The sequence below is a fragment of the Lepidothrix coronata genome, unplaced genomic scaffold (genome assembly GCF_001604755.1).
Source record: "Lepidothrix coronata isolate B3197 unplaced genomic scaffold, Lepidothrix_coronata-1.0 Scaffold28, whole genome shotgun sequence".
NCBI classification, from domain to species: Eukaryota; Metazoa; Chordata; class Aves; order Passeriformes; family Pipridae; genus Lepidothrix; species Lepidothrix coronata.
In genome coordinates, this window is record NW_016690208.1 from 5,866,624 (window position 1) to 5,884,263 (window position 17,640).

A 17,640-nucleotide genomic window follows, 5' to 3' on the forward strand; every position below is an offset into this window, starting at 1 on the left:
GCAATAAAAATATTCTTTAAGCTGAAAATAAAATCTCTTACCTTTTATATCAGGATCTCAGCTTACAGTCACTACATTTCTGCTTATTTTATACAAGTGCATATGGCTATGAAGGTCCGGAGAGAATGAGAATAAAGTGGAATTAACCTGCTGAAAACTGCTTAGAAGTCTTAAGCTGCAACATATAGATGTTCCAATACCATTTAAAAAAACATTCACCTTTCAATTATTGCTGATTGACAATCTCAAAGTATCAACATACAAATATTCAAGAGGAAAAAAACCTCAGTAAATTTAGAGCAGCAAAGTTTTTTGAACTGGATGTTTCCCAAATACTGTGTTTTCCTATCATTTGGTGATGGTTTTTAAGAGACACAAAAGCAATCCACTTGACTTTCCAGTTTAGGCCTACCCTTTTTGTGCCTCATATCAATGATGTGGGGAAGAGAGAGAGAGAAGATATCATTTAGTTACATTTTGGAAAAAAATATATATTCTGTTTTTTTCTTCTACCTTTTTGCTACATTTCATGTCTGCTGACATGCACAATGGTACAAAGCAGTGCTGCTTCAGGAGGGACCATTGCACGGCTCTGTAGCAACTTGGATAGGAGACATGCAAATACAGCAGAGTATTAAAATTCAGAGGGACTTCAGGAGTGGAAGTCCAGGCAGATGTCACTGCTTGAAGCAGCACTCGGCCCGGATTGTGCCTTGGTTTGGTGGTTGGTTCCCCCCCCGACACACCAGTCTTTCCCTTTCAGTGTAAAGAAATAACCAGAAGTATATACACATCTATTGCTATGTACCCAAAGAGAGGACTGTGGCTTGGACTAAGTATTGCTTTTTGTTACATGGAGCAAAGTTCAAGAAGTGAAAAACACTTTAAAAAAAAAAAAAAGAAAAAAAGGAAAAAAAGCTCAGATTCCGTGTCTGAAGTTGAGAAACCTCAAAACGAGCCACGTTTTTTCTTGCTTTTAAGACATGTACAAAATGCCATTTGGAGCCACACAACCTGATGGTTCTAGAAGTCAGAGAAGAAATCTTGAGGGCCCAAGTGAATAATAAAAGGTGCGATGCTGAGAGGCTGGCAATAGGGACTGTCAATGAAAAAACCACCTACAGTGGGAGAAGAGCAGAGAAGCAAAAACCTCACGTTAATTGCTGAGACTGGCTGAGGCTAAAGCTCCATTTAAATTTCTCTGCTCTTTCAGCTGCAAGTGGAATTTTCATTGTAAAATGGGCACTTTGAATTCTTTGAAGGTATTGAAACATCTAACACTTCCAAGGTTACCACTTTCTAAACAAAGAACTGACAGCTCATTCATATTTTCAGTAAAGCAGAGAAATGTAAAATATGCAGCAAGGGGGCAAGTTTACAATGTGGTTAGTAACTCCCAACAAATGACAAAAAGTAAAAAATGACTTCTATAAATCGTCTGAAATGACTGCCATCATGTTGGAAAAGAGCATAGCGCCCTTCTTGTCTTTGAAATAAGAACAAGTTTTTGGCTTACGAATGTTCATGGTATAGAATTGGTTCGCAGAATATTTTGTTTGAAATTTTACAAAGCTGGGGATTCAGGAAAAAAAAAAAAAAAGAAACTACAAACAGTTGCCAATTAGGGGAACTCCAAAAGGAGGGGAGGGGGGGAAGTGTGTGGAGGAAAGATTCCTTTAATGAATATTTGATTAACAAAAATGGGCTCTGATCAGCCATGCTTTTTCTGCTCCGTGATGGCTTCCTTTCATCCATAGGCCAGCAAACCAGATCAGTGATTTCTGAGCACCTCAATTTGGGTCCATCCCCAGGCCCTGCTCTGCTCCCGCTGCCGCGGGGGGACACGCCAGGCTCGCCCCTCCTGGCCAGGAATCTACGTCTTATTAAAGTACCACCAGCACCAAGGGCAGGAGAGCTCCGGCAGAAGGAAACCCAGTGAAATGGAAACACATTCCTAAGCACAAATACTTAGCTTAAGAATAACAGCTGCAGTTAATTCCAAGGAAAGCAGCTTGTTCTGTAAGCCACCCCTTATTCAGCTTTTCTAATATTTCTTTCCCTCTAAAGGGGGTGTGGGGGAGGAGGAACTTTACGTTGCTTTAAGCACTGGTTTTACACCCTTGTCACTTACAAAGCTCCCCCTGCCTCAGCAGCAGAGTCTGTTAGAGAACAGGGGATAAAGGCAAATCTTTGGAAGAGCAGGAACTAAAGCCAGCCTATGGAAAAGCAACGGGCGAGGGCTGAGGAGAGAGTGCAACCAACAACGCTGCTGATTCGTGGGGTGATACCTTAATAAAGACCACTGGAATCCCTCATCAGAGCCCACAGCAGTCCACAATCCATGGAGACTCCAACCGTGGAGCTGGGGCCTGTCCTGGAATTTCAGACAGGTGCACACACTCCTCATGGAAAAGAGGATTCTTTGGGTTTGAGCACCGACTCTTAGAAAGTACTGGCCTATGGCTGAAGTGTGTCACTTTTCACAGCAGCACTCAACAAGAACTGGGACAATTAAATAGCAAGTTTCCATGGGGACCTTGTTGCTGCTTTAGATTCTTATAAATGTAAGGGGGAAAAGGAGAACCTTTGGTTTAATACACAATTGACAACTAAAATGCTTTCTGTAGAAATGGTGGATGGAAAATCAAGGGTGGGCAGACAATCTCAAAAGTGAAGAAGGCCACAAGAACAAGTGCAATTTTTTTTCTTTTTTTTCCTCTTTTTTTTTGGTAAAAACAGAAAAGAAAGGAAAAGAAGCAGCTTTTGAGCTCTGGAGAACCTGATTGTAACATTAGTGTCGTCCTTTCTCTGGGCAATACGGGCCTAACTTGTGTCCCTGGAATTGCAGAACAAATCCTTCTGTGGGAACTTCCTTTGTTTAATACTTGTTTCACAGAATGCAGCCTTATACAGAGACAGCCTAAGATTAATTCCCTTTGTTTTGTTTGTTTTTCAGCATTTTGTGTACGAGTGAAAAGTCTTCTTGGATAATTAAGACTGTGTCTAAAGTCACAGTTACAGTATGCTGATCTATAAGGAAACTCAGGTACTGATGCTTAACTATAAAAAATAAGATAAAACAATATTTTAACCCAGATTTTACTAAGTTTATTACACACCATAATATTTACAAAGTTAAATGTTAACTGTAAAGTTTCTATCATGTGGGTTTGTTTTTTTTTTTTTAATTTTTATTTTTGTTTTTTAAAGAACTATGCCCTGCATTTAATAACCCTACAGCAAGTACAGGTCATTAACTGAGTCTGTGTGACTGCATTAGGAAACAGGCAGTACTCTTGTGTTACAACAAAACAGTTTATTTGTGATCAGTGTTTTATATTCTATACATCCTTCACAAATTTAATTTTACATAATCGGATACTTCATTTAAAACGTAAGATTTAAGCTTCTAGTTCTTCCCTATAACAGAAGGCTGGTATAAGTTATTTGAAAATGAGGTAACATTTCACAGAACATTTTTTTCAAGTTTTAGAGAACTAAATTTGCATTTTGTTAAAATCAAAAAGTAGGAAAAAGATGTTTCTTTACAAATGACTTTGCTCAAGTATGTGTTCAAAGAAAACAGGATAAAAAGGCTTTTTTTTCTTCTAACATTCTGTACTGTACTGTGTTGTTCAATCAATAGGAATTAGCTTCTGCCATTTGCTAAAAGAATGAGTAGTGGGGAACGGGGTAAGTTGGGAATTTCATAACTGGTAACAGAACCATTCTCTTGGGTAAACCTACAGAGAGAAGAAAGGGAGAGGACTCCAAATAAGTTCAGCAATCCAAGAAAGTCAGATAAGAGCTTACAGTAGTGTTCTCATTAACCTTTTCCAGATCAGTCAGTCAATGGGATTTCAGGGTGCAGAGTCCCGTGAACAATAACACTTCACCACTTTGCACTATTTCAGACAGATGGTTGGCTTAAAGTCTGCTTTTATTTTTGTCCTGGTGTTTGGTAAAATTAAAGGAAGTGATATTCTCAAAAGCAGAGTGTGTATTTGGACTTGAAGCTCTACTTCATGGTCTTTATGGTAATTAATCTCTACTAGCTCGTTCTGAGTTCATTTCACAGGCCAGTTGCAACTGCAGATATTCTAGACAGGTACTGCTGTGCATAAAATACAACTCACAGGGAAACTGTTCAGCAGTTTTGATCAGCATCCAGGTAGGTCAGCCAAAAATCAAGCACCTACAGTAAATTCTGCATCTGCTTCCTTATTCTGCATTCCCTCTCCTGTATTGAAGTGGCAAATCTGGAAAGATTAACATCTGCCTAATTTCATGATTATTTTAGAGTTCTTGTGGCCTCACAAACTTCTGCACAATTAAACGTTTGTTTGGTGTTTTAATCTTGCCTATTTAAATTCTAGTATTTAACCTATGTATCCATTTAGAAATCACAAAGCAGCAACAGCAGGTATTCCAGAGCACCAGATGATCAAAGTGAAGTTTCCCAACATGCAACAGCTTACAAAGGCAAAGAGACATGTTTACCTTACAGCCAAAAAGCATTATCCCAGAACTTCGCATCACAATCATAAGACATTAAGAACAGAAACTCTTTATGTGAAAAATGGGGGCATCCAATTCCACAACGCTTTGAAGTCAGTGGTATGTCACATATACACAGCTAAGTGCTTAAAATCCAGCTCCCAAAATAGGCAAAAAGAGGGAAAATCCCACAAAACAGAAGGAATGAATGAAAAAAGCAAGAAAAGCTGCAAGGAAATTTGGTAACAGTTGCATTCCTGTCTGCAGCAGGGAAAGGATTCCACATGTCAGTGTGTCACTGCTTGTAAAAATACAGACATGCAGATGCCACTCATCCTGGTTATCCTCTGAGACTGTTGCTTGGAAAGAACCAAGGGGATTTTTTAAAAATCCATACCCTAAACTAAATTTCCTTTCATTTTTCCCTGAGGAATCATGTAGCTGTTCCTTGTGTGATGCACCACAAAGGACAACACTCCATGGGACAGCGCTGCTGTCAGCTGCCCTTCTGTCAGAGCACGTGGCCAGTCAGCAGGTCTAAAACTGGAGAGGTTTGCTCCAGTTTTGAGAGGAGAATTCCACACTGAGTGCAGCCCGTGGGCCCATCCTCCATCCCCTTTCAGTACAGAATTGGACCAGCTGGTCCCAGTCAGGCAAAACAAACACTTTCCATAAAGCAGCAGCATTCTTCCCTTCTTAGAGCTTGTACTGCTGTAAAAGTCATGAAATCAACATTTCAAAATATTCTGAATTTTTATAATAGTATCAGGGGAGTTGGCATTGCCCAACTGACACAGATTTGGGAGGAATAAGCACTGCAAATGCTAAAAAGCCAAAGTTTCCCATAGGAAAAAGTGCAGGCCTTGAAAAGTGCTGGCCATTTGAGCAGCAGGCTGTGAGCAGTCCCTGCCATTGGCCAGGCTGCTGGGACTGGTTCTGGGGGGCTCAGTTGTGTGTGCCAGGACATATCACTGACTCCAAACTGCTCTGCTCCCATTGCCACATAAACCTCATTCAAAGTAACCAAAAGGGCCGGTTAGAGGAATGCATTGTTAGTCCAGCGTCAAACAAGCCAGTGGGGAGGGAGAAGCCAAGTTAAGAAAAACCCTTCCATCACAGCTCTCTGGTCATCAGCTCATTTTACAATCTCCATGAAACCAGTGCTTTGCCAGCCTAATATCACACGTTTCATAGTAAAAAGTATTGTGGCAAATGACCATGTCCTGGCTGCCTTCAGTCTGATCACTAACAGTCCAAGCAACACAAACCCATCCTGTTGTCCCAAGCAGTGGTGGTTTAGCCTGTGGGGGTGTATTTGCCCATAGCCTTCACAGAGTTGACAGCATTAAGGGAGATTTGTCCACAAGCCACTTACACTTGGGGACAAACATTTCACCAATGTTACTGTAATGCCACTTAGGTAAATGTGGGTCAGAGATGCTGAAATAGGCCCTTCGGTAGTCTTTGAATGGAGCACGGGTTGGCTGTAAAAAGTAAGGGAACTACTTCCACTGGGTTCCAGTATAAAGGGAACAGGCAATTAGAACAAGCAGTCCTTCCACAGACCAGGCAAAGCAGAGGCAAAAAGCTACTCCAACCAAAAAAGAACCACAAGGTTATGGCATAAGAGTGTTTTGTCATGGTTTAAGAGCTTTAATCTCTCTGAGTTTCTCCTGGCCCTGGCACCCGTGGACAGCCCCCCCTGTTGTGCCCGGGCTCGGGGTGTTACTGACAGTGTGTACCTACCGTAGGCTGGCGCCGCTGTGCTGTACCCATACGGTGCTCCATAGCCTGCAGGGAAACACAGACAGGGGTCAGGCACACCTGCACTGCACCCTGCAGGGGACTGCAGCAAAGACAGACACCAACACCTGGAAGTGCTGCGGAAAGCACCAACATCCTGGGCAGTGGCCTGAAGAACAAGCTACCCAGGGACTGCCTCAAGCCTCAGCATCAGTGTTAAATTCCCTATTTCCTTTCCTCAGCATTTCCTTTTCAGCTGAATCCCTCAAGTCTGCACTGTCAGAGCACAGAGTTGGCATGACCCAGACATCCCGTATTTGTTTATGTGCTTCCTAAAACACAAGTGCAGTCTATGCAGAGAATAGTCATTTTCCTAAATTTTCATTATAAAGAGGGGAGTGCTGGATGCCTGTGACAAATGCCACATCCCCATTGGTAAAGCTCCTGTGAATTTTGCTTTCTCTGCCATTTCACGCAGACAGAGTTCCCCAGAGGACACCTGAACACCTCCACATAAACAGAGCAGGATTGTTTTCCCCCAGAGAGCGAAGTGTGACTCTGGAGCGAGAAAAAAAGCAACAGAGATAACACCAACATTGGTCACTACATCTCAGTGGTTCATGGAGGCTCTACAGGGGTTTTTTCTGTTGAGATTGCTTGTGTCATCACAAAAAGCAAGAGATTTCTGACAAGAATAGAGGATGGAGAGAAATAATCTGTGAAGGCCAAGGCCAATAAAAGCTTAACTGCAGCAACTGGGAAATTAAACTTATTTCTGGAGTAATTCCACACTGGCAAGAAGCATGCCCCTGGCAGGTTAAAGTGTCTCATAAATGACTCCTCAGGCAGACAGACAGTTCCAAAAACAATGTTAACAGCCATTAAAAATGAATTACTGGTTTTTAATATTTAAAATGACATGACCATACAGGAACAATGAAGACGGCAGGCTGCTGACTGTGCCAGGAAGGAAGGCTCCCAAACAACAGGGCTGTGCTGTTGGCACACTGAGCTGCTGGAGGGTGTAATTAGTGCTCATGCTGTAATCTGAAAACCTGAGCATGAGGAATGTAAGTGTTATTTTCTGGAAGCTACTGGATTTGCTTTGACTAAGGCATCTTCAGCATCTCATTCTTACAAATCTGTGGTTCTTAAAACAAGTGAAAACAATGTCTGGATTCCCCTCCCTGTCATCTGCAAACCTTAGGCATGTTGTAGAGTCACAGAGAAAATGCACTTTGAAAAGTAAGGGAAAGGAGAAAGTGTCCGTTTTGTTAACTTTTTCTTGGTTAAATGTGAAATGGGAACGAGAAGCCTTTGGACTTCCAAAGCAGTTTCTGCTATCAGAACAATGCATGATTCCACATCAGCCAGAGTATGAACAGAAATTCCTTTATTTTTGGCCACCACAGAAGCTACTGATAGATGCTTCCGGGTGCAGTTCATTTAGAAAGTTTCTGGGAGCTCAGGGACTCTGGAGCCTCCCGACTTCATGTCCACAAGGGTTTCTTGGGAAGGCCACTCCTAATGCTAAACAGCACATGATCCAGGAGGTTCTTAGGTAGGAAGAGAGTTTTGGGAATTGTGCCATGGCAGTGAACTATGAAGAAGACAAATCATAAAATAATAAAGCCAGGAAAGCCATTATGCCCATAACTGTGCTCTGTGCACACCAAGCTTCAAGTTGTACACTCATTTTAAAGGACACGCACTGCCAGCTTTCCATCTCTTTGATTTATTTAGAGCCCCATGAATTCTGCCTTCTGCTTCATCTCAGATGATTAAAGAAATCACACAGGTGACTGACATACATGAAAAAGAATGCCCTGGCAGACAAAAATTAAAGTATCAGCTCTGAGTGTGGTGCCTTACCTGGTGTTATGTATCCAGTAGCAGCAGCTGCCCCGACAAATGCCCCTCGTGTTAAAGCACCTCGTCCTCTGCCTCGAACAGCCTGGACTGCTGCAGAAACAGCTGTATTGACAACCCCTTTAGTCTGCCCAGAGTGACAAAAAATAGCAATTCAGAGAGTGAAAGTGTTGCTGGAATACAAGGCCACCTGCATTAAATGACCCCTTTCAGAGAGCTCTTTAACATGCCAGATGTGCCAGGCTGGCTGGGCGCGGGCTGGAGCAGTCTGTGCTGGAGGCTGTGACTGACAGGAACATGGCAGGCCCCTTGCCCGGGCACTGACTGCAGAGCCCAGCAGTTCCCTCACCCACACCCCGTTATTTACCTCACATTTGGTCAGCACTGAACATCACTGGCTTCTGACCCTCTCTCTGCTGCTCCTCCCTGCTCTTTTCCCACCTCCTTACAAGCTTCCTCTCCTCGACCTACAGCACTGTCTTGGCTTCTGTCTTACCCTCCTGAACCCACTGCAGCAGGCCAGGATTTCACCCCAAAGACAACCAACCACCTCACAACAACAGCAGCCTGTGTTAACCTTACTTTACTAGAATGTTGCCTCCTGTATCAAAAAAACAATCCAGAGCTGGGATAACAGCAGTTTAAAAAGCAAGTAACAATTCTTACCTGAGGAAGAATCTTCTTCTTCTTGTTGTTTGCTGCATTAGGCCCAGAAAACAGTTTTTCAAGTGCTGCTAATGCAGCACTTGCTTTTGCTACCTTCTTGTTTGGGCCTGCACCTCTGAACTTCTGCCCATCTACTTCTACCTGAAAATTGAGACATGAGTTTATGCCTAGTATTGATCTCTGGGAATACCATACTGCACCCACTGGGCTGAGGTGCCACCCACAGAGAACCTGAGGAGGAAAAAATCCTCTTGTGTTTTATGTGACAAATTTCCATTCATTCTAGAAATGAAGGTGGTAAAGGATGCCATGATTATCCTGGGAACTAGTGTATCCCATATACTGGGAATCTGGAAACCACAAGTGCAATTCAGAGAGGAGCAGTATCTATTGGATACTGGATTTAGCCCATCCCCTGGAGCCTTCCTTGACAGGAATCCCGTGAGGCTCCCCTCGATTTCATCAATGCCTTACAGACCAACATCCCTGCCTGCACTATACCCTGAACTGCAGCAGCAAGGGGCTCTGACCCACGTAATGAACCCCCCACAACTGCAGCTCTGCTGCACTCACCTCCATCACAAAGCGCTTGTCGTGGCTCCCCCCGGTCTCAGAGATGAGCTCGTACTTGAGACCTCTTCTCTTTTCATTGAGCTCCATCACCGGGTTTTTGCCACTTGCTGTGAGTATGGGACCCTGAGTTCTTACCTAGAGAGACATTCAGGGTGTTACTTTAGAGCCTTTATCTCTTCAAAAGGCGGCCGAAGCTGCGCAGACCTGTATCCCAGGTAACACTGCCCTGGCTGCAGCAAGACGTGCTGTGCTGGCAGAGCACGTGGGAAGTCTGAAGAAGGGCAGACAATGGTGTCAAAGAAGTCACAGCCATTTGTTGGCGAGGGCAGTGTCCTCATGGCCCGGTCTGGTGCCTGCACAACCTGAACTTGGAACTACAACCCTGAGAGAATGCAGAGCTGAAGGTGGGGCCGTGGTGTCAAGTTCTGTGAAAGGGAAGGCTTTATCACCGAGAGGACAGACTGCCTTCCCAACCCTGCACACGTCTCTGCTCTGTCTAATTACAGCCTGGCACTGCCCAGCTCTGACTGAAGGAGTCTCATACCCTGAGTCACGTGTTTCAGCAGAAATATCTGTTACTGTCTGGAGAGCAAGGAAGGTAAAGCTGAGATCTCAGCACACCAGCGGATCAGCCTGCAATGGAATGCTCTCAGCCTCGGTTACAAACAGGGCAGTTGGGTTTAAAACACCCCCTTTCCCTGGAAATTTCTCAGTGGACTAAACATGTATGTGATTTGAGTTATCCATGATAACACACTCTCTGGAAATTAAGTGTCTCCCAACTGAAAAAATTCATGTTTTAATATCTTGACAAGTAGAAGAACAGGAAAAAAAAACAGTAAAAAGCAAAAACCCAAAGCCCACATCTCTCTGTCACTTGTACCTTCCAGGCAATCCTCACCTCTAGGGTAGCAGAGGTGTCCGCTGTGGAATTTCCAGTATTATTGCTTGAGATTGAAGACGTAGTTTCATTTTTACCTTCAGTATCTGATTTTTCATCAGAACTCACACACTCCGCATCTGCATCAAAACCAGTGGGATACCCCATGGCTTGTAAAACCTACAACAAAGCCCCAGGAAATGAACTGTGACAGAGGCAGCGGGACAGGAACAAATACAAAGCTGATCACAACACCAAAAAACATCCACCATACACTTAATACAAGCAGATTGCTTAGAATGTTAGTTTTCTCCTATTTGAAATGGACATAACCATTTCAATGGATATCAGTGGGGAATACAGTATCAATGGGGAAAATAATTCCAGGTTTCCAGAAGTGGAATCAACACAAACAAGAATTTTAGTCTCAAAGACAGCAATTACTCATGAGCATCATGAGCATCTCGAGAATTCCTTGTAAAATAAGAGATTAAAGAACTGTTTAAAAGCCCAGTCACACATGATGTTTCCCCTCTCTGTGTCTATGGACAGATCAGGAGATGGACTGTGGGGCAAACAATGCAAACAGTCTTGTGAGTATTAAAACCTTGTACAAGATGGTACTTCTGGAGCTCAGTTCCTTCAAAAACATGCTCCACTAGCAAGGCCAGCCTCTCCCTTCACCAGCTTCCTGACCCAGCCGTGCAGAGCTACCAGAATAAAGGAATCTGAGAGGAACCTGAAGCTCTGCTGAAAATTTAGTCCCAAGAACAAAGTCTGCAAAAATCACTTTGTTCCAACCCTCAGCTGAGAACTGCACAGGTAACCCCAGGCTCAGCTCCTATGCCATCGGGGAACATCTGGTTGCATTTTCAGGGCTTCTGCATTTTAAAGAGGTCAGATTAGAAAGTGAAATGGTCACATTATTCCCTCTTATAAGAGTGGGAAGGCAGGGCCTGGATCTGCTAGGAAAGGAAAGACAGAAAACCAGCAAGTCTCTACCACACCACCCATTTCCTCTTGGCTTGAATCGTGGATGTTTTGATGTGTAAATTTAGAGAAAACGGAGCTGGGTCGGCACCAGCACAGATCTGGCTGATGCAGAGAGGTTCAAGGGCAGAGCAGTCACAGATTTTCAGGGCAAGTGGGTTTTTGGGGCCTTTTTTTTAACAATTGCAGGGAGGGAGGCAAAATAAAAAGAATAAGGCAGAAGGTCTGGAAGGACACACATGCAGAGAGCTACTTTTCCTGGAGGAACAACACATGCCCTCAGATACTTCTGGACACTTTGAACTTGAAAGCACATAGGACAATGGGATTTTGAAAACTGAAGTCAAAGGAAAGCAGAAAGTTGCCAGATGAAGCTTCTGAAAAGGAAATTCTTGTTCAAAACAAAACAAAGCACAGAACGACAGATGGGCCTGTTCCTGTCAGAGGTGCAGTTCTGTTAACAGAGGTTCTTTCACAGAACTGTTTAGGTTGGAAAAGACCTGTAAGATCATCGAATCCAACCACTGGTTACCCCAGCCCTGCCAAGCCCCCACTGAACCACGTCCCCAAGCACCACATGTGGGGGATGCTCACACTGGGTGTTCCAGTCTGCCACTGCTGTCATGTAGAGCACCCCCAAGAAGAACAGCAGGTTGACTCGTCCCAGAATGAGACCACAGTCCTAGTGGAAATTTGACTGGAGACCCATCATTTACATCCACTGCTCCTCCCAGTACACAAAGGTACTCTTTCAGACACTGAGGCCAGGAAACAACTCCATCTTTCCAGGTGCTCACAAGCCAGGAATGGACAGAAGGAAGGGGAGAAAGAGGGAGCCCCCAGCATGCTGTTTCCAAACCAACATAGGAAGGAATAGAACAGAACTCAACTGAATCCCCCCATCCAGGACTTGACCACCACATTCAGTCCATTGCAACATGAGCTGACCTGCAGAGCCCTGGGAAGTTCTGCCCCCCGACAGCACAAAACCAGTGATGCTCTTTGAACCATGCCCAGCCGTGTTTAAAGCACACAGGAAGCAGCTCAGCTTCATCCAGTGTTTTTTTAATTTTGAGGTTTCATATTACTAGTTCTATCCACATTTCATACTCTGTCCCAAGATCTGGGGTTAGCAGATTACTTGAGGCTGCCTTACCTTCACTGCCACATGGAGCTTGGCTGTTTTCTTAGAAGGTCCTGATGCTTCATAAGTCGTACCATCAACATCTACAGACATTGTGAAGACTGGGGCATGGACTGGACCAGACTGTGACAGCAGCTTATACTGAAGCCCTGGCCTGATTTGGTTCAGCCTCATCAGAGCATTCATGAGATCTATTGCTTTACTATCTAGTACTAGTACAAGATAGTAGAAAGGGTGGGGGAAGGAGGGGGAAGGAAAATGAACAAAACAAGATGAACAGAAAAATGAAACAGTTTGCATTTCAGTGCCTTCTGTTTGTATCAAGGAGCAAAACCACCCCTTGGCCTCTCAGAGGTTGAGGAGAGCCATAATGCTGTCAAGGCTTTAATAAGATTAATTATATCATTTAATATAAACTATAATATTTAATATAAACTATATTATTTAACAAGTCTAATTTGGAGTAGCAACTATAATTACCCGGTTTTTATATTAACACAACTCTTTTGCAGCTAGCTGTACTCTTCCTGGCTGCTATAAAAGGAGTAACAAGTTTTATAGGTAGTGGGGAACAAGGTCCAGAGCTGGCACCCAGGTAGCACAATGCAAATGGCCCCCAGGACTGGATCCCAGCAATGCCAAGAGACTTCCAGTCTGTGCCTATATGCAACATCAACGTTTTGTAGATCAAACATTTTATTTTTTTTTGTGGGAGGTCTTGGGAGACCAAGAAGGGTAATAATGCAGAGTCCAGTCTTCACTCAGCAAAGTCAGTGCTGTACTTTGAAAAACCCACAGTATAGGGACATTATCAATAAAATCCCTCAGCTGCTTGGACAACTTCAATTCTAGTCTAACTTGATGGGTAATCCCAGTTAAAAATGCAAATCATTCAGTTAGTAAAACATGTCAGGGGAAATTTAGATGCACAGTAAGAGATGTGTTTGACATTCCAAATGCAGGGTGATAGAGACAACATCTTTTTGTTCCAAAGACTTTTTCACATGCTCTACCACACCAACACAGAGAAGCTTTTAAAGCAGCTCCCCCTGTACAATAGATCTTTGAAAACAGAATGGAGAAGTGCTGCACTTACTTTTCCTCAGATTACGCTTCATCTTTTTATTTGGATCCTTGTCATCCCCGACACTGTCTTCAAAGGGTCTCTTCAGAGCAGACGAGCCTGTACCTGGGGTATAAAGTTCCTTGTAATATGGATATGCCATTAGAAAAACAACATTCCACAGCAGGAGTCTGATTAGTCCCACACGGTTCCTTGCTTGTTTATAGTGACAAGAGCTCATCCATCAGTCACAGCTCTCTTATTGCTGCACAGAAGCCAATATTGGTTTACTGCTCAGTGCACCAGGCCAGGCAGGACGTCTGTGGCCAATATCAGGTGGGAGACAAGCCCTGCAAACCTGCAGGGCTGTTTTCCACAGTTACTCTTAAGGCAAGAACTCCACCAGTATTGTTTTTACAAAAAATACAAGTGGAAATTTATTCTTATTAGATGTATATTGTTTTCTAGGAAGAATCCTTGGGTAATTCTTATTATGGACACTCATTATATGCTTTTTGACAGTTTACAGTCTTTACTTCCCAGCATAAGAATCAAACACTACTTCTGCTCTTCTTTCTGCTTAAAGAAATTCATCAGCTATATTGTAGCAGTACCCCTACTCCTCTCTTGGTATTTCTAGAGAACAGAAATTCCAGATTTTCTCCTAACTATGAAATATTTTTTAAAAAAATCACCCCACATATAACACCAAGAAAAGCCTCTACTTCACATTCACAGCACATAACTGAGGAACTTCACCCATTCTAAATTAGCCCCTAGTTTACTGCCCAATCAGTGATTTTTGGAACAAATGACACCTACCTTCTTTGTCAGTTACTGACCAGGAATATTTCTGAAATGACTTATTGGATGGGAGGGGATCCATTTCCAACACCTTATAGATCTGCCCAAAGGCTGATAGTCTGAGGGCATGCTGCAGGGGGAGAGGAGAAACAGGGGTTACATCCCAGCAGGACTGCACATCAGCTGGCCAAGTTTGTAGATAAGTCTGTAGACACAAACCCCCTCCTCTGAGGAGGCAGCTTCTCCAGCTGGGGAGAATGCCACTGTCCAAAAACGTACAACTGGTTAATTCCTGGCACACAGGGTGCGGGGGCAGCACCTCCCTGAGGGGAGCCCACCTAGGGCTCTGTGCCACGGGCACCGAGGTGGGATGTGAGCAGGGCACAGGCATCCCACTGCCTGAGGGGACTCACACACACTGAACTCCTGCACTCCTGAACTGGGGATTAACCTGGCCAGGGTAGCACCCCACAGGAACTGCCAGGACTGCCATGGAATAAGTTCCCCTGGCAGAGGAGAACTGGTGCTGATGAGCTGCTCTCCCTGCTGCAGTCCATCTGCAGGGTGTCCTACCTGGGCACTGTGTGTAATGGCTTCTTTTTGCTGCACTGTCATGTCAGACAAAGCGTCCGTGGGCTCGCGCTCGCAGGGGTCGTGCAGACCCGGCCCTCCTGGCGGGGAGAGAGAGGCAGAGGGATTACTGGGAGGAAAGAGAAGCAATATGGAAACAGGGGCTGACAGGGAATGCTGAAGGCTGGGACTGGCTGCTGCAGAGTGGGGAGCACACCTTCTCCAGCAGGGAGTCAGACCTCATACAGAGCAAGCTGACCCCGAGGTTTTAATCCTTGCAGTACTGGCCAGAGAACTTAGCAGGGTAACGCTGCACGTGTGTGATAACATGAACTGAAAGCAGTAGGTTTAAAAATAAAAAAATCCAAATAATTTGGACAGCTACGTAGTCTATTTATTTGTAACCTCTTAATGAGATCGGGGTTAATTTACACACATTCCTTTCGTCCCCCATTAACCTCTCCTGCAGTGGCAGTATTCATTCACACAGTGACCACCATGCAACCTCCTTTTTTTTTTATTTTAATTTTACACAAGAAACCATTAGTTTCACTCCACAGCAGATTCAGAGTTCAAGGCAGGCATTTCTCATCTAATCCTACAGCAAGAGCTAAATTTAAAGCTGGCTGATCAACCCCTTGTGTTCCTGGAGTTCATTTGGCCCCTTACCGGGAAGCAGAATTCCAGATGCCAAACACTCCATGACTCGTCGCAACGCTTCCCCAGCGCCCAAAGGTCTATTACAAGTACCTATAGATTTTTCACATATAAGCTCGAGTGGCTAGAAGACATTAAATTACGATTAGTATGGACACAAGGGTAACTGTGACTGCAGTTAAATATGGGGGGCAGAGGGGAAGAACATTCACATCAGGTGACTCATTTTTAATCCACTACAGGTCTAATGGACAGGCCCATCCCAGAGGAGGCCACATCCTCATTCATGGCACACGTCTTTGTCCCCTGCTCTGAGCTGCCTTCAGAAGACACCAACTGCTTTCTGCTGTCTGCCCAGGAAGTTGAAAAGGAGGAGCCTCTCAGGCCAGGTCAGGTGAGTGTTCTCTGCCTCTCAGAGGGTTTTCAGAGAGAAACACCATCACCACTGACCTACAGAGTGTTCCTCTCTGGGCACGAGAGCAAACCTGCCCCTCTGGAAGGGTAAGAGCTGCTGGCAGGAGGGGCACTGTCATGGGAGCAGGGTTCTTTTGGAAAGCTAAGCAAGAGGGACTGAAGGCAATGAGTGGGATTCTCTTGCAAACGCTCAGGGCTGCGTGAGGCCCACAGCAGTGTGTGTCCTTCCATGGCATCAGTACACGTGACAGACTGAAGGAATACTCTCCTTTGTTTCCCTACACAGGGAGAAAAGGGTAAGGTGTTTAAGGAGGAGTCTCATAGAGGACACTGCTCTCTCCAGTCCAGACATTGCTACAAGTCTCAGGAGATCTGAGACCGGACCTTGTGGCCTTCAGCTCTTTCTGTACTTACCCAGCCTTTCAGTGGTGCCCATGTGGGGACTCTGTTGCACAAATCCCGCAGAATACGAAGGACAATTACACATGATTTTAGTCCATTTGCCCTGGCCTAAAACAAACAAAATGATTCCAATACACCTGCAAAAGCCTGGCCTTCAATTTTGCTTTTCTTTTTAAATGCACAGAGTCCTGGGATAGATTTTTTTTTTTTTAAATTATTATTACTTAATGCTTAATCAGCTTCATGCAAAATAAAAACACTTCTATAAAAGTACAAGACTTGAATTTAGAGGGACATATAAAAAAAGGAAGCGAAATGTCAAGATTGCTTTTGTAGCCTCATGACAACTCTGGACCAGCTGGCTGTCTCCCTGCCACGTGTGCCCTCGCACGGTACAGCACTGGGGTCGGAATTCTAGACCTTTGCTCTAGGAGGGACTAGTCAGAAATTAAAGAGGCATTAAAATTAAAAGTGTCTCAAATTAAACCTCGTAAGGCTACAATAACAACAAGGTAAGAACAAATAGCCAACCTGAAACCATTTGGCGTGCCGCAGAGACGCCAAGGCCTCCAGGCATTTCTGCCTGTCCAATAAGTCCGGAGGATCTTTCATCGCAACATTATCTACTGGTAAAAATGGGATAAAAAGAGACAGATACAATTTGACCAAGGGGTTTCTGTCACAATACAAAAAGAGCGGCAGCATCTCAATGAGATAATAAGACTCCCAGAATTTTAAGTGCACTGTGTTATTTAATTTAAACAAGCCATTAAAAGGTAGTAAATGTGCACGTGTGCAACAGAAGCAAAGGCATTCACTCCTTGTAAAATAATAGTAATAATAAAGGTGGCCACTGCTACAGACAATCTGGGATCTTATTAAAAATGTAGAACACATTTCAGGGCAGAAAATAGCTATATAGCACTTTTCCTTTTTTTTTTTTTTTCTGTTGGGATGTATTGGGCTTTTTTTCTTCTTCTTTTCCTTCTTTGTGACTTTTATTCCACAAAGGTGGCACAGAATTTCAAAGCTCCTTTGGACAAGAGGAAGATATTCTCAGGGGGGTATAAAAAAAATTGTAATAGAAAGTGAAGTTACATCCATGCAATTGTTGAGAATTCCAGAGAAAAACATTGAATATATTTGAAATAGGATTGCATGGACAGTACTAGCCAGTATAATTCAGCAAAAGAAATACATGGGAAACGCTAGTACAATATTGTAGTTTGATTAGTCTTTCATATAACCAGAGCATATGAAAGAGTGAGAGAGTTTGGTAACTTCCACATCATGAATGGATTCGACAAGAAGTGCCCTCTTGTAAAAATCTGCCCAACAGCAACTGAAATCAACAGAGGAGATTGAAAG

At 43.8% G+C, this 17,640-nt stretch overlaps 1 protein-coding gene and 1 long non-coding RNA gene across 16 annotated transcripts in view; one reads left to right on the forward strand and one right to left on the reverse strand.

Annotated features, from left to right (window-relative positions):
- Positions 1 to 17,640, forward strand: part of LOC108494932 — a 51,721-nt gene that overhangs the window by 14,961 nt on the left and 19,120 nt on the right. The window contains exons 3-4 of the long non-coding RNA XR_001873989.1: positions 2,957 to 3,046; positions 15,699 to 15,850. This is a non-coding gene — a long non-coding RNA (uncharacterized LOC108494932). The remainder of the gene's footprint in view (positions 1 to 2,956; positions 3,047 to 15,698; positions 15,851 to 17,640) is intronic.
- The window catches only part of STRBP (spermatid perinuclear RNA binding protein), a 58,833-nt gene that overhangs the window by 9,276 nt on the left and 31,917 nt on the right, over positions 1 to 17,640 (reverse strand). For 5 of the 15 annotated variants that reach the window (XR_001873988.1, XR_001873987.1, XM_017809960.1 and 2 more), the window contains exons 6-18: positions 16,804 to 16,898; positions 16,285 to 16,380; positions 15,469 to 15,580; positions 14,803 to 14,900; positions 14,248 to 14,359; positions 13,459 to 13,551; positions 12,375 to 12,574; positions 10,250 to 10,408; positions 9,349 to 9,483; positions 8,776 to 8,916; positions 8,113 to 8,236; positions 6,244 to 6,288; positions 42 to 106 (exon numbers count right to left, since the gene is read on the reverse strand). Coding sequence is in view for 13 of the 15 variants with exons in the window: in XM_017809960.1 (XP_017665449.1) it covers positions 84 to 106; positions 6,244 to 6,288; positions 8,113 to 8,236; positions 8,776 to 8,916; positions 9,349 to 9,483; positions 10,250 to 10,408; positions 12,375 to 12,574; positions 13,459 to 13,551; positions 14,248 to 14,359; positions 14,803 to 14,900; positions 15,469 to 15,580; positions 16,285 to 16,380; positions 16,804 to 16,898 (1,433 nt within the window). In the remaining 2 variants the exon portion in view is untranslated. The other 10 variants (XM_017809950.1, XM_017809954.1, XM_017809949.1 and 7 more) reach the window with 6 other exon arrangements.